The 26,388-nt window shown below is 42.7% G+C and overlaps 1 protein-coding gene across 1 annotated transcript in view; it reads left to right on the top strand.

Annotated features, from left to right (window-relative positions):
* Positions 1-20,939, top strand: part of LOC309553176 (histidine--tRNA ligase, cytoplasmic-like) — a 214,063-nt gene extending 193,124 nt beyond the window's left edge. Inside the window, exon 12 of the mRNA XM_082254106.1 lies at positions 20,791-20,939. Coding sequence (XP_082110232.1) covers positions 20,791-20,844 — 54 coding nt within the window. The 3' untranslated portion in view covers positions 20,845-20,939. The remainder of the gene's footprint in view (positions 1-20,790) is intronic.
* Positions 20,940-26,388: the final 5,449 nt, after the last annotated feature.

Here is a 26,388-nt window from a genome sequence, read left to right as displayed (position 1 = left end):
GTTGCTCTACATAAAGAAGGCATAGGCTCACTTTTGTTGCCAGCGGTTTAGACATTAATGGCTGTGTGTTGAGTTATTTTGAGGGGACAGCAAATTTACACTGTTCTACAAGCTGTACACTCACTACTTCACATTGTAGCAAAGTGTAATTTCTTCAGTGTTGTCACATGATAAAATATAATAAAATATTTACAAAAATGGAAGCGGTGTACTCACTTTTGTGAGATACTGTATGTGCGCAATCCTGCCTAGCGTGGCCACCCTGTAGCAGTTATACTGCTATAGGGCAGTCGGCAAGTGGATATGGACTGTCAAAACTATTGACCTTTATATCAACAAAAAGCTTGTTTACTCTACAAATCTAGACCCCTCCATGATTTGTGCCTTAACTCTAATATCTAATTTTAAACAATGTTCATATGTTCATTCATAGCCGGATATAAAAGTTACAAATGTACAGTATACAGCTATGTAATATAGTTATGTATACTAATACAGCATTAAATTTATTTTTTTAATGAAAGCACCTGAATTTGATCTGCTGTCAGCCTCCTGCAGTCGTACAGCCTGAGAGGAAAAAGCAGCACAAGGAACCAATCAATTCATGTCCTAACAAGAAGCTTCTGATAGAAGAAGAAAGCCGAATGAGGAGATGAGCTCATTGCTGTGCTCCTTCTCCATTTAACTGTGCAGTCACAGTTCTATCCAGGCTCAGATGAAGTGGGTTGGATGATGCTGACCATCAGAATGGGAACCAGAAAGAAGTATTGCAGGGATAACTCTGGACTGAATGTTAATAATGCACCAATCCTGGTTTTGCTATTTTATCTTTTTAGGCTATTACATTTGTCTTGTTATTTTTGGCTAGAGTTCTACTTTAACCACTTTACGACCAGTCACTGTGCCTCTACTGCGGCACAGTGGCTCGTTCCCCTCCAGCGACGTAGACCTACGTCGCTAGACTCCTCCCCTTGTGGCCGCCGGAGGCTCGCTCCCGCTATTTTCAGTCACAGCGGGAGTCGGGCCAGGGGAGGAGCGGCGGTGATCACTGCTGCTCTTCCCCGATCGTCGGGGGAATCGAGTTTGGAGATCCGCCCGCTTGTGTAAACAAAGCGGGCGGATCTCCTAAGTGACAGACAGTGACAGATTTCAGGGTTCAGCATAGCTGAACATGTGATCTGTCCCTGTGTCACTCAGTCACCTTCCCCCACACACGTTAGTAAGCACCAGGCATACATTAACCCCTCCCTCTCCAATAAAATTAACCCCTTCCCTGCCAGTGTAATTTTTACAGTAACAGTGCATATTTATAGCACTGATTACTGTAGTAATGTCACTGGTACCCCCAAAAGTGTCAAAAATGTCAGTCAGGGGTCCGATCTGTCCGCCGCAATGTCGCATTACCGCAAAAAAAATCGCAGATTGCCGCCATTACTCATTAAAAAAAAACACCAAAAATGACAGAAATCTTTCCCTTAGTTAGTAAACGCAATAACTTTTGCGCAAACCAATCAAAATACGCTTATTGGGATTTTTTTTACCAAACATAGGTAGCAGAAAACAAATTGGCCAAAAATGTAAAAAAATTTTTGATTTTTACATTTTTTGGGGGGGGGGGAATTTCATATAAAAAAAATTTGAAAAATATTGTTATTTTTTCAAAATTTACGCTATTTTTTTGTTTATAGCGCAAAAAATAAAAATTGCACAGGTGATCAAATACCACCAAAAGAAAGCTCTGTTTGTGGGGAAAAAAAGGACATAAATTTCGTTTGGGTACGGCGTCGCACGACCGTGCAATTGTCAGTTAAAGTCGCACAGTGCCGAATCGCAAAAAGTGGCCTGGACGTAAGACAGCAAAGTGGTTAAATAAATTGGAAGTCCTATATTCTCTTCTTGGATCACTTTTTACCACCTGTAGGATTAAGTAGATTTTAGTTTACACATTAACATTCTGCGATAAAATGTGTGAAAGTGCTATATCAGATTCCTGATATATTACATCCACGGCCACCCCTCTGTCTGAGATTCTGCTTACTTCTTCATCAAAAGAAATTAGATTTATTTGCAACAGTGTCCTTTCATAAATGCATGCTGGCTGTCATTTATGATGTTATTTACAGTTGCTCACGTATAGGTAACATTTTGTTTCAATCCAATCCTTTGGTACCAAGCCAGCCATTAAAATGACCCTGTCGCCAAACTAAAAGTGGTAATAAACACTGTCCTTATGAATAATAAAGTAAATACTTGCATCTCCTGACATCCACACAGAGATACTATAATAAACCAAAGTTCGCAGCTGGGTCCTCAGTCAGTGGTTCTTCCTAATTACTGTGTCCTGTAAGGGCTGTTTCACACACGGAGTCCGCCAGGCGGACTCTGTTTTTCCCCTGGGTGGCAGCTCTGTCTCCGCGCTGTGTGCGGAGACACAGCTGTCAGGTCCCATTCATCTCTATGGGGGAATCGGATGGGAACCGACTGTTTGTCCGTTCTCATCAGATCCAATCCGCCAGACGGATTGGAAAATAGGGTTTCCATCCGTCCGGGTTTGACAGATCGGATTGGATCAGATCGGATGTCAGTGGACATGTCTCCACTGACATCCGATGCCCCATAGAGATGCATGGGGCGTCCGTTCAGATCCGCCAAAAACCTGACAGGCGGATCTGAACGGTCTACATGTGTGAAAGGGGCCTAATGATGTCAGGATGGGCAGGAAGAACCATTTAGTGTGGTGGGAGGTACAGCTGGAAGTGTCCGTTTCTAAAGAAACTTTAGCTGGAGACCTCTCTTCAATGGCGTGGTTTTAGTGGCCAAGGCAACAAGGGAGATAAACATTCACTTTCTTAGTAACAGAGACAAACGTTTATTGCCACTTTTAGTTATATACAGTAGTTGGTAAGTTTGCATAAAGACATCAGTCCATCCCATTTACCAATTTCCGTATCCCTGTGCATTGAAGTGGGTCACTTTAAAGTGAAACTTTTCTGAGATAAAAGTGAAGGCTGATGTTGTCACTTCTTGTTATGCCAATGCTACAGTGTTTCCCCAAAAATAAGACCGGGACTTAAATTCATTTTGGCTACAATAAACACATTAGGGCTTATTTTCAGGGGATGTCTTATTTATTTACAGTATGTAAAAAAGTTCATGTGTTCCCTGTCTTCTCTCCCCTTTCCCCCTCCTTCCCAGGCAGCTCAGGAGTCAGCATTTTAAAAATCCTGTCATTTTAAAAATAAACTCTAGTTAAAGTCCTTGTAAAATCATGTAATCCATGCTGTAAAAGGATTATATAACTTGCAGTGTGTGTCTTTATGTAACATTATTGTGGAAAGTACTTTTTCTCTTTCGTTCACTGACAAACACAGCTTCAAGTATTCAGACCATTGGGCTTAAGCTCTCGGAGTAGGACTAGGCAGAAACCTTTTTGGTTACACCCCTGGGGCAGTCACAGAGAGTATACCATCGCATCCTGCTGTAGGACTCCAGTTTTTTCTGCCTTGTCAGGAGTGAGGACCTGGGACTCTGCAGTCCTGGCATTTTTTCCTATTTAAATTGAATTTTTTACTTTTTCTTTATTATATTTATTCCTGTGTAAACTACAATTAACAGCCAGACTGGGCGACGCACTGGATATTCTAGATCCCTACAGTCTTCCTAGTCTGGCCTGTGAGCGTGACCCAACTATTAGCTCGGCGCTAGTTTGGCTGCGACATAGCCCCACTGGAGGGGGGCAGACTGGCGAGTGAAACACCTCGCGAGGTCGCATAGCCCTGGTCAGGACAATAGTTAGGACCAAAGTCACAGTGTACCTTAGGTCGCAGCACCCCCCATTCCAAGATAGTGTGGTGGACTGCTGGGAGTGGCGCCTGCCTGGTGACCGTGGTATGGTGAGTAGTGTCCCCCCTCCTTTTCTGCGGAATTGCTGGGGGTGATTGCGGGCCCCCCCCCCCCGGGGATGGTAGGCCCCTCCTGTGTCCTTCCTCCCCCCCTTGTGTTTCCCACTTCTCCTTTGCGGGGTTTCCCCTTAAGTTTGTGCCCTCACCTGTCCCCTATTCCCCCCCGCCGGCCCTTTTTGGGGCATGGGTGAAATTGGGTAGTGGGGTTGCATGATGCTGGACTGGAGGAGCAGTGGGTGCTGTCACTGTCGGCCCCCTGTAGGGTGTGTTTGTACCTGGGTGCTGCGGGGGAGTCCCTGGGGGGGGGTCCCCTCCTGGGGTCTGTGAATTTTTCCCTGGGGTCCAGTGGGGTCTAGGGTCCCGTGCAGCGTCATGTAGTGCCGCCATTTTGCCATGGTCTCTGTATTCCCGCCATGTTTGTGTAGTCCAGCGGCCATTTTTTTGGTTTCCCCATAGAGTATCATTGGTGGCCATGTAGTCAGATGCAGTGCTGAGGCTGTGGGGGCCTTTAGTGTCAGGTCAGTGTTTCCTCTTCCTGCAGTGTGGCAGACCGTTTTTGGCGCTCTCCAGCTAGGGTGGTGAGTCTCTGGGGGTATATAATTCTTCCCCTGCTGTATATAGTGCCGCGGATGCGCTGATTGTTGTGGTGCCCTAGCGGTGCACAGGGGGAGTGGCCTCTTGTTTGGTTTTTTTTTGGTTTTTCTTTGCTGAGCAGCACTGTTCCATTTGCGCAGTTCCACACTAGATTTTGCAAAGGGATATTCTGAACAAATGGAACAAGGATCTGTTGTCATTGGACAATCTGATTCTGTTGAGTCAGGGTTTTGACGGAATCTCTCCTATGGTGGCTCTGTTCCCCGGCTCTACGTCTGGGAAAATACTTTCTTCCCCTCTATTGGACTGTAATCGCCACAGATGGCAGTCTATCCGGATGGGGAGGTGTCTTGGGAGTGTGTTCAGCCCAAGACCCGGGAAGATTCCAGGTTGCTGATCAACATCCTGGAAATTCAGGCGATCAGACTTTGTCTGTTTCAATGGACGGATCGTCTGCAAGGACACCCTGTGCAGATACAATCGGACAATGCTATGGCTGTGGCATATGTCCTGGCAGCCTGGGAAGTGGCCGGCATCTTGAGGTGGGCATTACGATATGTTTCCGGCCCTCTCTGCTGTGCACATTCCGGGGGTAGATAATTGGCAAGCGGACTATCTCAGTCGGCAGACATTGGATCCAGGAGAATGGTCTCTTCCCCCGGAGGTTTTTCCTCAACTGTCTCTTCGGTGGGGGACCCCCGATGTGGACCTGCTGGCTTCCCGTCTCAACAGGAAGGTGCAGAGGTTCGTGTCAAGGTCTTGGGATCCTCTGGCCGACGCCGAAGATGCTCTGGTGGCCCCTTGGGGACAGTACCGTCTGATTTACGCCTTTCCTCCAATACAACTTCTGTAGATTCCAGTCATTCTAGTGGTGCCAGACTGGCCTCGGCAGTCTTGGTACGCAGGCCTGGTAAGGCTGGTACCAGATGTCCCTTGGAAACTTCCTCTCAGGGAAGATCTTCTGTCTCAGGGACCAATCTTTTACCCTGCTTTACGATCGCTGGCTTTAACAGTGTGGCTATTGAAAGCCAGGTGCTGAAAGACAGAGGGCTGTCGGAGTCGGTCATTCCTATGCTGTTGAAGGCTAGGAAATCTACTTCCAGGAGTGTTTTTCATTAAGTTTGGAAGGCGTACATTACTTGGTGTGAGTCGTGGGGGGGTTTCTCCTCGCTCCTTTTCTGTGTCTCGCCGGTTAGTTTCTACAATTGGGTGTAGATCAATGTTTGGCTCTGGGCACAATCAAGGGCCAGATTTACGCTTTGGCTATTTTTTTTTTCATAGGCTGTTTGCTGCGAAGTTCTTGGTTCTCATTTTTGTGCAGGGAGTTCATCATCTGGCTCCTCCAGAGCGAACCCTGGTACCTCCGTGGGATCTCAATTTTGTTCTGTCAGTGCTTCAAAGGCCTCCCTTTGAAAATATTTGAGAAATTCCGCTGCTCACTCTGTCGCAGAAGGTGGTTTTCTTGGTAGCCATTAGTTCCGCACGTCGCGTGTTGGAGTTGGCTGTGCTGTCCTGTCAGTCACCTTACCTGGTGATTCATAGGGACAAAGTGGTGTTGCGACCCTGTCGGGCGTTCCTTCCTAAGGTTGTCCCCGGTTTCATTTGAATGAAGACATTGTGCTACCATCCCTATGACCTAAGCCTAAACATCCTAAGGAAATTGCTTTGCATTCTTTAGATGTGGTAAGGGCGATTCGGGTGTACCTGGTGGTGACTGAACCGATTAGGAAATCAGATTCCTTGTTTGTTCTTATGGATGGACCTCGTAAGTGGCAGGCCGCATCTGCTGCGACCATTTTCAAATGATTAGGCAGACGGTGGTGCAGGCCTACTCCATTAAGGGTCAGGTTCCTCCTTTCCCTGTTAAAGCGCATTCTACAATGGCGCTTAGTGCCTCCTGGGCCTTCCGTCATTAGGCGTCAGTGGTTCAGGTGTGCAAGGCAGCTACTTTATTGCCTGTAGACACATTCACTAAATTTTATAAGGTGGATGCACTTGCATCTTTGAATGTGGGGCTTGGCCCCAAAGTTTTGAAGGCTGCAGTTGCGGAGGCTTCTGCTTCTTGAGGGCGAAAATGTTTTCCTACTGGTGAGCTCCAGTTGTTCATAGTTGAGCTCCTGTTACCTGGTTGGCTATGTTTAGCCTTGTGCGGAATTCTGTATTTGCTGTGTTGTTCCCACCCCTCATGTTGACACTGCTTTGGGACATTCCAATGGTCTGAAGACTTGAAGCTGTGTTAGTCAGTGAACGAAAGAGAAAACTTTTTTTTTCTTACTGTAAAATCCTTTTCTCTGAGGTTCACTGACAGACACAGCACCCGCCCCTCTGTTGGGGTTGAATTATTTGTTCTTCTGACACTGCTTGTTACAAACTGGAGTCCTACAGTAGAAAGTGATGGTATACCCACTGGGACTGCCTCAGGGGCATAGCCAAAAAAGTTTCCGCCTAGTCCTACTCCTAGAGAGCGAGAGCAAAAGCCCAATGGTCTGAAGACTTGAAGCTGTGTCTGTCAGTGAACCTCAGAGAAAAGGATTTTACGGTAAGACAAAAATCCAGTTATTTACAGCTAGGCGCTCATGTAACCCTCCGGAGTCTCCTTCCCTGCTCCAAGCGTTGCAGAGGGAGGGGCCGGGATCCCGCTGACCTCACCTCTATTCCAAGCACTGAAGAGAGAGGGGCTGCTGATGTCAGCCAGGAAGAGAGCTCCGGGGGGTCACGTGAGTACCCAGCGGCGCTGTAAATAAGGTATTTTCCACAATGATGTTACACACACACACTTGACATTATTTAATCCTAATACATCGCAGATTACATGATTTTACAAGGACTTTAAATGGGACTTATTTTCGGGGTAGAGGTTATATTGCAGCCATCCTAGAAATGGGTCTTTTTTTGGGGGTTGGTCTTATTTTCGAGGAAGAATGGTAGTTGTCCGCGCTCCAATGCCATCAGCAGCCACAAAGCTTTATTGTTCCAAGGAAATCAAAGAAAATCTGCCAACTCTTCCATTTTCTAAATAGTCAGGTCCATAAATATTGGGACATCGACACAATTCTAATCTTTTGGGCTCTTTACACCACCACAATGGATTTGAAATGAAACAAACAAGATGTGCTTTAACTGCAGACTTTCAGCTTTAATTTGAGGGTATTTACATCCAAATCAGGTGAACGGTGTAGGAATTACAACAGTTTGTATATGTGCCAAAAGTAATGGGACAGATTAACAATCATAAATCAAACTTTCACTTTTTAATACTTGGACTTGGTTGCAAATTCTTTGCAGTCAATTACAGCCTGAAGTCTGGAACGCATAGAGACATCACAAGACGCTGGGTTTAATCCCTGGTGATGCTCTGCCAGGCCTCTACTGCAACTGTCTTCAGTTCCTACTTGTTCTTGGGGCATTTTCCCATTAGTTTTGTCTTTAGCAAGTGAAATGCATGCTCAATCGGATTCAGGCCAGGTGATTGACTTGGCCATTGCATAACATTCCACTTCTTTCCCTTAAAAAACTCTTTTGTTGCTTTCGCAGTGTGCTTCGGGTCATTGTCCATCTGCTCTGTGAAGCGCCATCCAATGAGTTCTGAAGCATTTGGCTGAATATGAGCAGATATTGCCCAAAACACTTCAGAATTCATCCTGCTGCTTTTGTCAGCAGTTACATCATCAATAAATATAAGAGAACCAGTTCCATTGGCAGCCATACATGCCCACGCCATGACACTACCACCACCATGCTTCACTAATGAGGTGGTATGCTTTGGATCATGAGCAGTTCCTTTCCTTCTCCATACTCTTCTCTTCCCATCACTCTGGTACAAGTAGATCTTGGTCTCATCGGTCCATAGGATGTTGTTCCAGAACTGTGAAGGCTTTTTTAGATGTTGTTTGGCAAACTCTAATCTGGCCTTCCTGTTTTTGAGGCTCACCAATGGTTTACATCTTGTGGTGAACCCTCTGTATTCACTCTGGTGAAGTCTTCTCTTGATTGTTGACTTTGACACACATACACCTACCTCCTGGAGAGTGTTCTTGATCTGGCCAATTGTTGTGATGGGTGTTTTCTTCACCAGGGAAAGAATTATTCGGTCATCCACCACAGTGGTTTTTCGTGGTCTTCCAGGTCTTTTGGTGTTGCTTAGCTCACCGAAGCGTTCTTTCTTTTAAGGATGTTCCAAACAGTTGATTTGGCCACACCTAATGTTTTTGCTATCAGCCTAATGATGGCTTGCTTCACTGATAGTGACAGCTCTTTGGATCTCATATTGAGAGTTGACAGCAAGAGTCCAAATGCAAATAGCACACTTGGTTTGAACTCTGGACCTTTTATCTGCTCCTTGTAAATGGGATAATGAGGGAATAACACACACCTGACCATGGAACAGCTGAGCAGCCAATTGTCCTATTACTTTTGGTCCCTTAAAAAGTGGGAGGCACATATACAAACTGTTGTAATTTCTACACCTTTCACCAGATTTGGATGTAAATACCCTCAAATTAAAGCTGAAAGTCTGCAGTTAAAGCACATCTTGTTTGTTTCATTTCAAATCCATTGTGGTGGTTTATAGAGCCAAAAAGATTAGAATTGTGTTGATGTCCCAATATTTATGGACCTGACTGTATGTTAGGCTGTTTTGCCTGCACTCAACCCTAGCGAGATGAGTGAACTACAGGCTTGTGAGTGGCAGTCAATTGATGGTATCTGCTTGTTGCTTACTTGTCATGCTGTCCTATTGCTCCAATACTTTTTATCACCACCCTGGAACAAGAAAAATAATTTACTTTCCTGATCTGCATACTTCTTTCAGGTCAGTGTCTCAGAAAGTACCAGGTGCCATAGACAATTAGCACCTTTCCGAAGGAGGTCAGTAAATGCTGCCACACAATTCTCTCAGGAATGGTTTACTTCAAATAGCTTTTAAAATGAGAAACAATGGCTTCGTTTTTTACTGAGCTCAGCTCTTTGATGACTCATGGATGTAAGCCATCTGCTCCAGGTGCTTTGTTCACATCTATTCTGCCTAATTATTTTTAGACCATTTCAGCATTAAAGCTGAACTCAAGGCAAACCGCTACATGCACAGTTGAAATACATTTCTAGAAGATGATTTACCTTCTGAAGAATTTGTATTTCTGTCCATTCATTCCTGGGATTTACACAGAGCCCTGCCAGACAGCTCATCCAAGCCGGGGACCTGACTTTTCCCTGTCCCAGTTTACCTATGAAGATAGGTAATTTCCTTACCTCTCTAGGCTGTAATTGGAGAGTGACTAAGCAGAAGTGGATCCATCTTCTGCTCATTCTGCTCTTTCTTCTTTCAGCCTTTTCCATGTCACTATGAAACAACTTACTGGCTCCTTGGGCTGGCCTCCTTCTCACCGTCTGAGTGCTGCTGTGTTGCATTTAAAAAAAAAAAAAAATTTAAAGTGGTTGTAAACCTCAGACATGAAATATGAAAAAAGTGCATTCTTCTATACTGTGTACATGTCTCTCTCCAAAGCACTGAGTGTCATTTCTCTCTGCTGTTTGGTTCCTCTGTTATCTGCATGACTCTGTTTTGGCAGTTTTTCCCAACACCAATAGTTAAAATGGTGACGAGGGAAGGAGCGGCAGCACCTAGCCCGTGACTGTTATCCTGTTATCCACAGCTGTGCTTGTTCTCCATACTATGGTGGGGGCTTCCCTCTAATCAGGGCTCAGAGAGGGCTTCAGATCCCTGCCCCTTGCTCTAAGGAGAAATCCTTACTGCTTGCTGAAGAAATGGTTGCAGATACACAGCTACAACTTATGTAGCAGGATTTGTTTTATTTCTGTTTATCACCTAATGCTAGTCACTTCACTGGGTATATATGGGGGTTTACTGTACTACCACTTTATTATGTTTTAAGTAATATATAATTTATTGGTATGTTTACATGTTTCTTAACCACTTAACCACTTACCGCCCGCCCGCCGTCATATGACGGCGGGACGGTGCGGCTATTATCCTGGGCGGACGTCATATGACGTGACCCAGGAAATGCACGGCAGGCGCGCGATCGCGGGCGCGCCGCCGTGCACTGCCGGTGTCGGGGTGTCCCCGGGACACCCCCCGTCACCGGCAGGGGGGAAACAGCCACTGGGCGTGGCTGTTTCCCACGTGATCGGCTGTGTTCCAATGACACAGCCGATCACAATGGAGGCGGCCGGGAGATGACCGCGCATGCGCGATCGGGAGCGCGCAGCGCGGTCATGTCGGTGGCACTGTGTTCCGTAGGAACACAGCTGTCACCGGCAGTAGTAAACAGTCACTGACAGTGACTGTTTACTATGTGATCGGCTGTGAATCCATTCACAGCCGATCATAAAATGTAAACAAAGAGCAGTAACTAGGTGTTACTAGCTCTTCTCTCCTCATACAGTTTCCAGTGTGAGGGGAGAAGAGCTAGAAATAGTGAGTTACTGCTCTGTACCCCTGTAAAAAGTAAAATCACACAAATAAAGGTCCCCCCACACAGTCCTCAGCCCCCCCCCAATGTCACCTGTCACCCAACAGTCACCTCATCAGTGCCCAGAAATTGACACCCATAACGTTCACATGTGAGCGCAGCGATCGCGGGCAGAATCACCGCGATTCTGCCCGCAATCCAGAAATCATTGCAAATTGCGGGACGCCTGTGCGTTGCCCGTGATTTGCAATAGCACCCCAAACGCTGTGCAATGTTGCCGCCATTTCCGCCTGCCGAATCGCGGTAACATCGCGCAAACAACGCATGACGCCCAAAAAAGGTACAAGAGCTTCTTTGGGGCGTCATGCGTTGTTTGCGTGATGTTACCGCGATTCGGCAGGCGGAAATCGCAGCAACATCGCACAGCGTTTGGGGTGCTATTGCAAATCACGGGCAACGCACAGGCGCCCCGCAATTTGCAATGATTTCTGGATCACGGGCGGAATCGCAGTGATTCTGCCCGCGATCGCTACGCTCACATGTGAACATAGCCTAAAGTTCACCGGTCACCAGAGACTGCCATCAGTACCGCCGTGCACCATTGCCCGTCACCTGTCACCCATCAGTGACCATCGCCTGTCACCTGTCACCCCATCAATCACCGTCACCTGTCACCCTCATCAGTCATTGTCACCTGTCACCCCATCAGTCATCGTCATCTGTCACCCTATCAATCATCGTCACTTGACACCCCATCAGTGATCGTCACTTGTCACCCCATCAATCATCGTCACCTGTCACCCCGTCAGTGATTGTCATCTGTCACCCCATCAATCATCGTCACTTGTCACCTCATCAATCATCGTCACCTGTCACCTCATCAGTCATCATCACCTGTCACCCCATCAGTCATCGTCACCTGTCACCCCATCAGTCATCGTCACCTGTCACCCCATAAGTCATTGTCACCTGTCACCCCATCAGTCATTGTCACCTGTCACCCCATCAGTCATCGTCACCTGTCACCCCATCAGTCATCGTCACCTGTTTGCCATATGCATGCAATCACTTACTGACCGCCTAACGACTATATGCGTCGGCCATTAAAAGCTAAATACTGGGGTTATGGCAGCAGATAGCCCCCATAACCCCGGTATTTTTTGAAACGGCGGGCGGTCGGCTTTCAGATAAGGGTGGTCCCAGTGGCGGATTCGCCGCGAAATTACCCTTACGGTGCAGGGGAAGAGGTGCCCCCCCCCCTCCTGCCGCGTCCCAGACGTTTTCCCAGCTTACCGGACCCGCCGGCAGCGGGGAAAACTATCCGGTCCCGGATCCTCAGAGACAGGAAGTCGAGTGAGGGCAAGATGGCCCTCACTCAACTCTATGGTCTTGGAGGACCGGAGCTACGTCAAAAGACGTTGCCTAGCAACCGGTTTAAAGGGCCGCTTTTTTTTTGCTTTTTTTTTTTTCCTCTTTCAACAATTTTTTTTTTTTCTTTTCTTTTTTAGTGTAGTTGTGAGGTGTGAGGTCTTTTTGACCCCAGATCTCACAATAAAGAGGACCTGTCATGCCTATTTCTATTACAAGGGATGTTTACATTCCTTGTAATAGGAATAAAAATGATCAAAACATTTTTTTTTTTTTTAAACTGTGTAAAAATAAAAAAATAATAAATAAAATAAATAGTAAAAAAAAAAAAAAAAAAAAATTTAAAGCGCCCTGTCCCCGTTAGCTCGCGCGCAGAAGCAAACGCATACGCAAGTCCCGCCCACATATGTAAACGGTGTTCAAACCATACATGTGAGGTATCGCCGCGATCGTTAGAGCGAGAGCAATAATTTGAGCCCTAGACCTCCTCTGTAACTCTAAGCTAGTAACCTGCAGAAATTTTTAAAATGTTGCCTATGGGGATTTTTAAGTACCAATGTTTGGCGCCATTCTGTGAGCATGCGCAATTTTGAAGCATGACATGTTGGGTATCTAATTACTCGGCGTAACATTATCTTTCACATTATGGAAAAAAATTGTGCTAAATTTACTGTTTTCTTATTTTTTAATTCAAAAAAGTGAATTTTTTTCAAAAAAATCGCATCTGGAAGACTGCTGCGCAAATATGGTGTGATAAAAAATATTGCAACGATCTCCATTTTATTCTCTAGGGTCTCTGCTAAAAAAAAATATATAATGTTTGGGGGTTCCAAGTAATTTTCTAGCAAAAAAAATGATTTTAGCTTGTAAACACCAAGTGTCAAAAATAGGCCCAGTCTTAAAGTGGATAAATGGACAACTTTGTGTAAAGCGCTACTTGGATGTTAGGCCTATGTGTGTGGCCAGGCTGTCAAAAAGTGTTACACATGTGGTATCGCCATACTCAGGAGGAATAGCAGAATGTATTTTGGGGTGCAATTTTTGCTATGTACATGCTATGTGTTAGAAATATTGCATAAATGGACAGCTTTGTGTAAAAAAAATGTGTTTTCATTTTCTTTCCACATTTTCCAAAAACTTGTGGAAAAAAATGACATATTCAAAAGACTCATTATGCCTGAAAAATTATACGTTGGGCTGTTTGCTTTCCAAAATGGGGTCATTTTATGGGGGTTTCCATTGTCCTGGTGCTCCAGGGCCTTCAAAAGTGCGATAGGTTGTCAGGAAATTATATGTGTAATTTGTGCTCCTAGAATGCCGGACGGGGCTACTTGAATGTTAGGCCTCTGTATGTGGCCAGGCTGTGAAAAAGTCTCACACATGTGGTATCGCCATACTCAGGAGGAGTAGTAGAATGTGTTTTGGGGTGTAGTTGCAAGTATACATGTGCTGTGTGAGAGAAATAACCTGTTAATATGGCAATTTGTAAAAAAAAAAAAAAAAAAAAAAAAATCTTCATTTTGCAAAGAGTTGTGGGAAAAAATGACAACTTCAAAAAACTCACCATGCCCCTTATTAAATACCTTGGAATGTCTACTTTCCAAAAAGGGGTCATTTGGGGGGTATTTGTACTTTCCTGACTTTTTAGTGTCTCAAGAAATGAGATAGGCCTTCAGTACATCAGGTGTGATCAAGTGTGATCAATTTTCAATGATTCGCACCATAGCTTGTGGACTCTATAACTTTCACAAAGACCAAATAATATACACTTATTTGGGTTATTTTTACCAAAGATAAGTAGCAGTATAAATTTTGGCCAAAATTTGTGAAGAAAAATGACTAATTTGCAAAATTTTATGACAGAAAAAAAGAAAAATGCGTTTTTTTCACGATATTTTCAGTCTTTTTTTATTTATAGCACAAAAAATAAAAAACCCAGTATTGATCAAATACCATCAAAAGAAAGCTCTATTTGTGTGAAAAAAAGGACACAATTTTTGTATGGGTACAGTGTTGCATGACTGAGTAATTCTCAGTCAAAGTGTGAGAGCGCTGAAAGCTGAAAATCGGTCTGGGCAGGAAGGGGGTGAAAGTGCACTGTAGGCAAGTGGTTAAGGACCGGGAGGTTTAACCCACTTAACGACCAGGCCATTTTTTGCGATACGGCACTGCGTTATTTTAACTGATAATCGCACGGTTGTGCGACGCTGTACCCAAAAAAAAACTGATTGTCCTTTTTTTCCCACAAATAGAGCTTTCTTTTTGGTGGTATTTGATCACCTCTGCGGTTTTTAATATTTGTGCAGTAAATAAAAAGAGAGCGACAATTCTTAAAAAAAAAAAAACAATATTTTTCATATTTTGCTATAAAACATTCCCAATACAAAAAAATTTAAAAATCAAATTTTTTCATCAATTTAGGCCAATATGTATTCTGCTACATATTTTTGGCAAGCTTTGCGCAAAAGTTATCACGTCTACAAACTAGAGGGAAAGATTTGTCATTTTTATTTTTACTTTTTTTTTTTTTACTAGTTATGGTGGCAATCTGCAATTTTTTAGCAGGACTGCGACATTGTGAGGGATAGATCGGATCCCTGATATTTTGGACACTTTTGGGGGCACCAGTGACATTACTACAGTAATCAGTGCTAAAAATATGCACTGTTACTGTAATAATGACACTGGCAGGGAAGGGGTTAACACCAGGGGCGATCAAAGGGTTAAATATGTCCCTACGGGATGCTTTCTAACTGTGTGGGGGATGTACTCACTGGATGAACACAGAGGCCTGTGTTCCTAAATAGGAATTATACAGGATCCCTGTGTTCATTGCTGACAGAACAGCGGTCTGCCTTGCTTACATCGGCACACCGCCGTTCTGTCTCCATGGGGAGTGATCACGGGTGCCTGGCGGACATCGCGTTTGCCGGGCCTGCTGATTGGCTCCCCCTCTAGCTAATTGGCACCTGCGCACGCCCCCACTATCTGCTACACGAAGCGATGTGCAGGCACTTCGTTTCGCCTAACAGAGTCGACCTGCCGCAGTAAAACTACGGTGGCTGGTCAGCAAGTGGTTAGGTTCACTTTTAAAGCCCAACTATGAGCAAATAAAAAAATATCCCTTTGCAGTGGGGCTCTGCCCACACTACAAGGGTTAATTACTTGTTTTGTCTTGGGGAGAGGAGAAACTTTTTTTTACCTGATCTTCCTCTCCCCCAAAATCCGGCGGTGGTCTGTCCCTCTATGTCCTCACATCCAGAGTATGGCTATGAACCCTGCTCTGGTCTTGTTGATGTCAGGACCCTGGATTGGTGGAATGTGGGGGTACAGACACGGCAGTGACTGGTCTAGCTGCAGGGAGGAGTAGAGGTCAAGGGTGAGTAAATCAGGTAGGTAAATCTCCTTTTATTTTTCCTCTATGGGTGTACAGCCCCAATGGAGACAAGCATTCCAGGCTTTGCACCCACACAGATGTCAGATTAGAAGCAGCATCTGTGCCCCTATCACTGTTGAGTCCCAATTGACATCAATGGGACTTCCTAAACGTGTATTTACAGAACACCTGTGCATCCTTGTGCAGGTACACACAAGCGTACGCTTACGTCAGTGTTAATTTAGTCGACTAAAACCGACTAAAACGTTTTCGTCGACTAAATTAACACAATTTTAGTCGACTAAAATACGACTAAAACTAAAACAATTCAGATGACTAAAATACGACTAAAACTAAAATGGCATTTTAGTCTTAAGACTAAAATACGACTAAAACTAAAATGGCATTTTAATCATAAGACTATAACTAAAACTAAATAAAAAACTGACATCATCAAAATGAACACTCCTCTGCTGGCCATTTCTATATCGGCAACACAATTCCATCCAGAGCATGTAATAATAGCACATTAAAGTTTAAACATGTATTGCACCACCACATACGGAACAGGAACATCAACTAAGCTGCTGAAAACTAAACAATTAAGCAAAAGGCTTTTCTTATATGTTTCCCTAATATTTAATGTTGGTAATATATTCAGGTAATATGTGCAATGACATTACAGCCAACGGAGTTTACAGCAGTGTTAATTTCGTCAACGAAAACGTTTTCGTCACCGGCATTTTTCAACTGACAAAAACGAGACGCAAAGTATAGCACATTTTCGTCAAATGACGACAACTATGATGAAAATCAAATCCGTTTTAGTTAACGAACGAAAACTAAATGAGAATGGGAGGCAGGGACGTTTACCCATTTTCCGGTTTTCGCGGAGCTCTGCCTGTGTGGCGTCTGGCGTGGCGTGCCCCGTGACGTCCGACGTGAGGAGTGGACTACTACAAGAGAGTTGACTCGAGACCAGTCACCTAACTTCACCAGAGCACTGTAGCTTCAGCACTACAGCCAGACGCGCCAGGCCCGACTCATCACACGGCACTGGCACCCAGCCACCACCACATACAGAGCAGAGCACCCACTGTGAGTTAACAGCCAGGCCAGCTATTACTGCCTCCCTGAGTCCCCTCAGACCACTCACCAGTCACCACCGGCATCCGATTCCGCCATCCATCCAGGACTGTGTGCGTGTATATAGGCCGCTGAGGCCCGCCCGGCCCATCCTGTTCAACAACTTCAGTTCAGAGTCAGACCAGAGACCACCCTTAAACCTGAGACCCCCATCCAGCACTCTGAGCAGCACTGTGTTCACTCACTGCACTGACTGCAGGCAGCAGCATTACAGGCCTCCTCTCTGACCTGACCATGACCATTTAGATGACTAAAATGAGTTTTAGTCAACTAAAATGTAGGACGTTTTAGTCGACTAAAATGTAAGATGTTTTAGTCAACTAAAATGTACTGGAGTTTTAGTCGACTAAATACGACTAAAACTAAAACACTTGCAGAAGACTAAAATGGGACTAAAACTAAAATGCCATTTTAGTCCTAAGACTAAAACTAAATTGAAATTTGGTACCAAAATTAACACTGGCTTACGTACACCCCGCGTGAACGAGGCCTATTAGCAATTGAATTTACAGATAATTAAACCCCTCAGGACCGCCACAATCTTTATCAACAGGATGGACTTTTGTGATCTTTTCCAAATCTCATTTTGCAAAGACAGCGGCTTTGCGCTGACTTCAGTCAACCAATCATGTGTAAGCAAAAATGTTATTTTCAAATTCCACTGCAAATCTTTGGATTTTTTATGCAAAATGAGTTTTCACTGTGTTTCATCTCTCTCACTAAAAAAAAAAAAGGTGAAATGATCATGCGTGCATGTGCGCTGTCTCTTAATTTTAGTTAAAAGTGAAACTCATACATTATATAGATTCATTACACAGAGAGTGATCTATTTCAAGCATTTCCCTTCTTTTAATTTTGATTATGATTCTAATTTTGGCTTACAGCTAGTGAATACTCAAATTTCATTATCTCAGAAAATTAGAATATTCCATAAGACCAATAAGAAAAAGGATTTTTAATACAGAAATGTTGGCTTATTGAAAAGTATGTCAATGTACAGTATAGTATGCACTCAGTACTTGGTTGGGGCTCCTTTTGCATTTTTGCGATCAGCCTGTGGCATTGGTGAGGTGTTATGGAAGCTCAGGTTGCTTTAATAGCGGTCTTCAGCTCATCTGCATTGTTGAGTCTGGTGTCTTTTATCTTCCTCTTGACAATACCCCACAGATTCTCTATGGGGGTTTAGGTCAGGCGAGTTTGCTGGCCAATCAAGCACAGTGATACCATGATCATTTAGCAAGGTATTGGTACTTTTGGCAGTGTGGGCAGGTGCCATTTCCTGCTGGAAAATGAAATCAGCATCTCCATTATGCTGGTCAGTAGTGGGAAGCAGGAAGTGCTCTAGAAATTCCTGGTAGAGGGCTGCACTGACTTTGGATTTGATAAAACTCACTGGACCAACACCAGCAGATGACATGGCTCCCCTAATCATCACTGACTGTGGAAACTTCACACTGGGCCTCATGCAACTTGGATTCTGTGCCTCTCCACTCTCCCTCCAGACTCTTGTACCTTTATTTCCAAATAAATGCAAAACCTACTTTCATCCAAAAAGAGGACTTTGGACCACTGAACATTAGTCCAGTTCTTTGTCTCCATGGCCCAGGTAAGACGCTTCTGACATTGTCTCTGGTTCAGGAGTGGCTTAACATAAGGAATGTGACAGTTGTAGCCCATATCCTGAATACATCTTTGTATGGTGGCTTTTGAAGGACTGACACCAGCCATAGGCTACTCCTTGTGAATCTCCCCCAAATTTTTAACCCCCTTAGTGGTATCCCCGAGCGTGACTCTGGGTGGATTTTCCATGCTATTATCGGTATCCCCGAGTCACGCTCGGGTTGGATGTGCAGAGCTTGCAGCGCTGTCCCTTACCTTCTCCTGGCGATCCAGCGATGATCTCCCATTGCTGTGATCGCCAGCCGAGATTCCCGCCGCTCGTCCGTCGGTCTAATGACTTCCTGGTTCCGTTCCCTGCAGCAGCAGTGCTGCATGGGAGCGGAACTGGGAGGGAAATTCAAACGTTGCACAAAACACAAACACATAACATTTATATTTTATATATATATATATATATATATATATATATATATATATATACACATATTATATATATATATATACACACACATACACATATATATATATATATATATATATACACACACACACACACACACACACACACATATATATATATATATATATATATATATATATATATATATATATATATATATATATATATATAACGCATGCATTATAATCTAATCAATGATATAATTATATAATAAAATAATATATATATATAATATATAATATATAATATAATATATAATAAAATAATATTATATAATATATAATAAAATTATATTATTGATTAGATTATAATTCATGCGTTTGTGTTTCAAATTTATCACATCTGGGATGTCTACTAGAGTCTTGTTTTGGTCAGGTTTAAGTCAGTAATTACTAAGAATTGTAGGCCTATAATACATAACGCCAAATTTCCATGCAAAAAATTGTACCGCTTTTGATACATAATTCCTGACATAATCATACCGCCAGGGAGGTTAAATGGCCTTTGCTTCAAAATCCTCTCAAGACTGCGGTTATCCCAGTTGCTTGTGCACCTTTTTCTAGCACACTTTTTCCTTTCACTCAACTTTCCATTCATATGCTTGGATACAGCACTCTGTAAACAGCCAGCTTTTTTAGAAATGACCTTATGTGACTTACCCTCCTTTGTGGAGGTTGTCTTCTGGACAACTAACAAGTCAGCAGTCTTCCCCATGATTGTGTAACCTACTGAACCAGACTGAGAGATCATTTAAAGGCTCAGGAAACCTTTACAGGTGTTTTGAGTTAATTAGCTGATTAGAGTGTGACACCATGGGGTTACTAAAGTATGATCCATTGTGCACTACAAGTGCACTTTGAAGTGCATGTGGAAGTGCAGTCCGGGAAGATCGAAATGAGAGGAAGCTCTGCTGATTTCTATCATCAATCATGTGCAAGCAAAAATGCTGTTTTTTAAATTTTCCTTGCATGTTCCCCTCAGAGCTACAGCGACTGCACTTCCATGTGCAGTGCACTTGTAGTGCACAGTGGATTTTCCTTTAGTAAATCAACCCCCATGAGTCTACAATATTTAGCTTTTTCACAATATTCTAATTCTCTGAGATACTGAATTTTGGGTTTTCTCTAGCTGTAAGCCACGATCATCAAAATATAAAGAAAAATGCTTGAAATATATCACTCTATGTGTAATGAATCTATATAGTATACAAGTTTCACCTTTTGAATTGAATTACTGAAATAAATAGATTTTTTGATGATATTCAAATTTTTCAAGGTTTTCCAGCAGAACATTGCCCAAAGCATCACACTGCATCTGCCGACTTACCTTCTTATACCGCATCCTGGTGCCATCTATCCCCCAGGTAAATGAAGCACATGCACCTGGCCATCAACATTAAGTAAAAGAAAACGTGATTCATCAGACCAGGCCATGTTCTTCCATTGCTCCGTAGTCCAGTTCTGCTTTTCATGTGACTATTGTAGAAGCTTATGGCTGTGAACACGGGTCACCATGGGCTTCACAGCCCCATACACAACAAACTGCGATGCCCATTTTTTTCTGCTTTCACCACACCAACTTTATGGTCACTTGCTACCTAAAATATCCTACCAATTTTCAGATGCTGTTGTAATGAGATATTTCCTTTACCTGTCAGTGGTCATAATGTTATGGCTGATCGGTATATATATATATATATATATATATATATATATATATATATGAGAGAGATTAAATATATCATATATTTTGTATAGTTAGGGAGATTAAGTACTGTATATGTATTAGAGATGTGCGTACAGTGTACACGCACATACCTACCTTGATCTATTATTACAGTATAGTATGTCCCACCAATGCTTGTTTTACAAATGCTGTTTTACCTGTTTATAGGTTGAAGTTTCCAAGGAACTCCTAGCTGAAGAAATAAAAAAGAGGATAAGTTAGTCAAGAAAGTTTTTTTGCAGAATTCATCCCAATGGCTTCTACAAACATGCTACAGGGTAGAAAAGAACTTAAGAAGACTTTGTAAATATGTGAAGTGATAATTTTTTATTAAATATATTGAATTTGTTTAGAAAACTAAGAATAAAACTGATCCATTATGCTGTTGTTGTGCCTTCTATCATTTTGTGTGTTATTTCCTAAATGATGCCCTGGTGTTCTAAATATATAATGGGCAGAGTTGTGTGAGTAAAGGCCCCCCAGTGTTTTTGTACTTCCCTTGTCTTTTATTGCAGTGTTTTTCTTGCCATCCTGCTTCCTCACATCCGAATTCTTACTCCTCATTTTGCCAAGTATAGAAAGTAACAACCTTTCCTCCTGATGTGTCCATTTGAGTTTATATGATAAATTGGGTCAATAGGGAAGTCTCACTTATTCTTCAATAATAAAAGCAATAGTATGATGGAACTCATTTTGTAATAGATGTCATTTTCTTAGGTAAATCTTGAATTTAAAGAAAACTTGTCTTGACTATAAGCTAAGGTGAGCAGATTTTTTTTTTATTGGCAAATGGCACAGGACTGAATAATACACAGAGAGCTGGTCACAGTACTGCATAATACATAGAGCACTGGGCACAGGACTGCATAATACACATAGCGCTGGGTACAGGACTACATAATACACATAGCGCTAGGCACAGGACTGCATAATACACATAGCGCTGGGCACAGGACTACATAATACACAGAGTGCTGGGCACAGGACTACATTATATATCGGAGGGTGTTCGGCATAGAGTACGGGGTTCAGAGGTTTGGCATGAACAGAGGACACTTCTGCCCCCACATCCATAGCTCACCTCTGCACCCTTCTCACAGATAATCTCTGCAGCCACCCCTTAGCCCTTCCCCCACAACAGCTAAACTCTCCATCTCTCTATGCAGACGCATTAGCTCTGATCCCTGCTCCCCCACTGCCCTCACCTGCGTATAAACAGACCCCCCCCCCATCTACTCAGCTCCTGTTCTCAGCCCTCCACGCAGTCAATTGTTGGCTCTCCCTCTCCTCCACTGAACAGCAACAAGAACGGCGGTGAGATCGTCCAGCAGGGGGCGACTGCATCTGAGCCACCAGGCTGTTTCTCAGCCAGCATGGGATGCCCTGTCTACATTATTCCGACCCTGAACCTGGGGACAAAACCCGGGGACAGACTTGGTCCTCAATCCTGAGACTGTTCCCGGAAACCAAGGATGTCTGGTCACCCTACTGTAAGCTTACCAAACTACACAATGACAGCAGTTGCCACTAGGTACAACCAATTTCTTCCAGAAGTTTTTTTTGCCAAAGCTAAATTGAACAAGCTGGAGTTAGAAGCTGATTGGTTACAGTGCACAGCTGCATTAGGTTTTGCACTCCAGTTTTAGTAAATCAGCCCCTATGTGTCAGTAACACACTCCATGTATCAGTAAGTGCCAGTTCATACCTTAGCGATGTAAGACATTGCATGTGATTCGAACCGCACTGCTATGCAAATCACATGCCATGTCTGTGGGATGCAAATTTAGCCATACAAATTGTATGGCTGTAGGCGCATCGCATTTGGACTAAAGTCGCGCAGGACCCTTTTTTTTGGTCCGGACCAGAATCAGATCGCATGGGTTTTCACACCAGAATCAGTGTGAAAACCCATGCGATCCGATTCCTGTCTGAATTAACAGTTCGCACTGAGATACGTGAACTGATCTGGGGTGTCATTACCTTTGTATTGACACTCCCAGCAGGTCACATATGGCAGTGTGAACTGCCTGTGAGTTGGGTGCGATGCAAGAACCCTCAGTGGATTCACAGGGTTCCTGCATGGCACCAATGTGAACCTGTCAGGCTGCTTACCAGTGTAATCCGGAACATTATACTCAAAGAGGCACTGAGAACTTTTAGACTTTCAAGTGTAACCAGAGGGAGAAAAATGTCAAACAAGCTCAATATCTCTGGTGAGGTGGATCCCACACAGCAAGGATTCCCTCGATGGAAATCCAACAGTAGTTTAAAGCATAAAAATACCAAAAGGAGCACCAGATCAAAATCAGATTAAAGAGTCTAAGATATTTTTATTTGTTAATTAAATAAAGTATACATCCAATGCATTTCAGGGGCAACGCCACTCCCCTTTCATTAGTGCTCAACACAGGATAAAGTTTGGATGGACCCTGCACTTGGTACAGTGTACTTTGCTCATGCACCCTGGGTTAAACCAAACTATATACTAAAACCAAACTTCTAGCAGAGCAGTAGTTTGTCCTTTTCTTCTAGGTGTACTAACACAGAGTAGGTAAACAATCTTGTTAACATCCCCGTTCCTAGCCTTGGAGTATCTTGTGTGGTTATAAAGTCTTCTCTTTGGAAAGTCTTCAAAAGACGAAACATGTTAAGCAGACATTTGTGACATCATCACGTTTTACAGAGTTGCAATGGATCTATTTTAAAACAAGAATGGAGACTTCAAACATTTTGAATCAGTGCTAGGTCAGTAGCACTGCCTTATGTGAGTGTGCTTTATAGTGCATTTTAACACTATAAGGAAGGAAATCCCTTCAGAGTGTCCCAAGATTTCCCCTTTTTTCCTGTTCTGGTGACAACCCAAAATTTTAGATTTTCTTTCACTTTCCCTCTTGGTAATAACAGTAATCAGGATAAAAAGAGTGCACATACAGCAATAAAAACCTTGCAGGTGTCCTAATCCTTCTACACCCTGTTCAAAAAAAAAAAAAAAAAAAAGGGTTGCTTATAGCTATACTTTCACATGGAAGCATCGGGGAAGAAAAGTGGGATTTAAACACACTGGGGTTGATTGCCAGTCCACTAGGGTAGAAAGGGGGCACAAAGACCATTGGTGTAGGAGCGAAGGAACCATAAATCTTGCCTTGGTTAAGAGATGACTGCATATACCTGCAGAAAATTAAGAAAGGCAAAGCTCAGGAGCTTCCGGTTAATGTTGAAGCTAAGCAATAAGTCCTCTCCCCACATCCCTATTGGTGCATCAGTGTGATAGGCTACCTCATTGGTCAATTGTGTGGTGCAGGATTGTGGATTGGGTTGTGTGTATGCAATGAATGATACCTGTATATTCTCCAAGGCACATAATGTGTTGAAGGGGAATAACATAGCTGATTTTTTCTATTCGTTGCAAGATGTATCTTAGCATATTACTCAAACCCTGTTGTAAAGCAAAAATGAAGAGTTCATTCGAGACTATATAATAAAATATATATAACTGTATCATCCTTCGATACAGATATGCAAATAGTTAAACAGCTCTAAAAGAATCATGGAACCTACCCAACAGCTGAGAAAACAAATTGACCAGCGCTATGGACTATCCCAAATTAAAAAATGCGTAAATACAGGCGTAAGCAGCCACAAACCAACCTCTAGCAAAAAGCCAGGGGTACGATATATGTAAGAGAAAGAGATTATGTATATGGTGCTGCCTGTTTAAACAGTGGGTAATGGCCTCCACTCAAAGGTTCGTACATTAAACCAGAAATGGGGGTGCATGCTAATCCACCCTCTACACTAAACACTTATCACTGCGTTATTTGTCGCAACGCATATACTTTTGGCATTTCTGGTTTAATGTACGAACCTTTGTGTGGAGGCCATTACCCACTGTTTAAACAGGCAGCGCCATATACAAACTCTGTTTCTCTTACATATACCCAACAGCTATTCATCCAGCCAGCAACAGATCAGAGACATTTGAATCCCAAGCAGCCTGATTCCTTTATAAAATCTGGAATCATGTACAATGCTATCAACATGGAGTGAGAGAACCACTAATATTCCAACATCAAGGTGCCATCACCACTGCCATTTTGTGTTATGTATAAAATACAAATTATAGTACAACTCCAAAAAGCAGAGTAATCAATTTAAAATCAACACATAAATTTAATCTATAGTAACACATTTACCGTATATGCCAGCGTATAAGGTGATTAGGTGTGTAAGACGACCCCCTAATTTTCCAGTTAAAACATAGGTTTTGGGCTATTATCTTATTATTTGGACCATATAAGACTACCCCCCCCCCCCTTCTGAGGCAAGACCATTTAAATCATCCATTTTGTTTACACCCACTAATCTGTCAGCCCGTTGGATGTGCGGTAATACCGTATGTACCGTAGCTTCGGCTAAGTACAGTATACCGCGCTAAGCCAATCACGGCGAGCGATGCATTCTATTAATAAATACAAAGCCAGCTCGGATTGGCTGAGTCAGAGGTTGTAACATCATCAGCCCGCCTCTCTGACTCAGCCAATCCCAGCAGGCTTTGTATTCATTATTAGAATACATCGCTCACCGTGATTGGCTCAGCGCGGTATACTGTATGTAGCTGATTAGTGACGTTCGACAAACGAACTATGTAAAGTAGTCCTAAACCTAGAGTTCTCTTAAGGTTCACATTTTTTTACTCTGTGTATAAGACTACCTCCCCTCATTTTTGAGGGATGTTTTTATGGTTAGAAAGTCGTCTTATACACCGGCATCTATGGTAAATAACACTTTATTTGAAACTGAAATAAAAAAAAACGTTTCTATATTATTATCAAAGACCAAATAATACAACCTCACAAACAAATATCAGAAAAGATCATAAAAATGATTCAGTACCTAAAAATCACACACAATAATGTAAATTAGGTATTTTTGGGATAACAAGGAGACAGAAAAAACACAATATGAAACAATTTCATTAATAGATTACAAGGCTATTAAGCAGTGGATGTGTATGGATTATATTTGGATAATAAGGATATTGTTTAAGGCAAAACTTTTTTTTTTTTTTTTTAATCTTCGATAGAGCAAGCAGGGGTTATAACCCCTGTCAGATTTTTTTTTTTTTTTTTTTCGCCATCTGTGTACCATTATGGAGATTTACCTTCGCTTCCTGTCCTATGGCCAATTGGGAAGTGAGAAAATCTCTGCATATTATAGGAATTCCTTGGGGACCCCCAAGCCACCAGAACTAGTGTCCCCGCTTCTTTTATTACTTTGCTGGGGAGCTTCTCTTTTACTTTCACTGTAAATGATAATAGTAAACAGAACAAATAGAGAGGGGGAATCTCCCTAATGGGGACACATTCAGCAATAAAAATGGACATGTGTTCTAATTCCTCTCTCCTCTATCCAAAACAAAAAAAAAGTGTTTCCTTTAGTTATATTTAAATTTCAATGTGCTACATAGTAACGTACATTTCATGAAGTTAGAATGGAACAGATCAAGCCATAATAAAACATTCAAATCAGAACATGTAGTGAAAATTAATGACCACTAGGTGTCACTTACATTCAGTTTTGTAGTTGTTAAGCAAGGAATAGGAAGAATAATTATGTTGCAAAATAAGTAGCTTGGTGAACTAGCCTGTTGTTTGTTTTAACAAATCTTAAAAACACAAAAAGTAGTAGAAAAGTGGTGATATATTTCAAAAGCAAGAAAATATATTAAATATTAGCATAATAAAAATGCTACAAATTGTTTGTAAA

The sequence above is a fragment of the Pelophylax lessonae genome, assembly GCF_965119305.1.
Source record: "Pelophylax lessonae genome assembly, chromosome: 4".
Lineage (NCBI taxonomy): Eukaryota > Metazoa > Chordata > Amphibia > Anura > Ranidae > Pelophylax > Pelophylax lessonae.
Note: the sequence above shows the minus strand (reverse complement) of the source record. Positions and strands in the feature narration are given on the sequence as shown.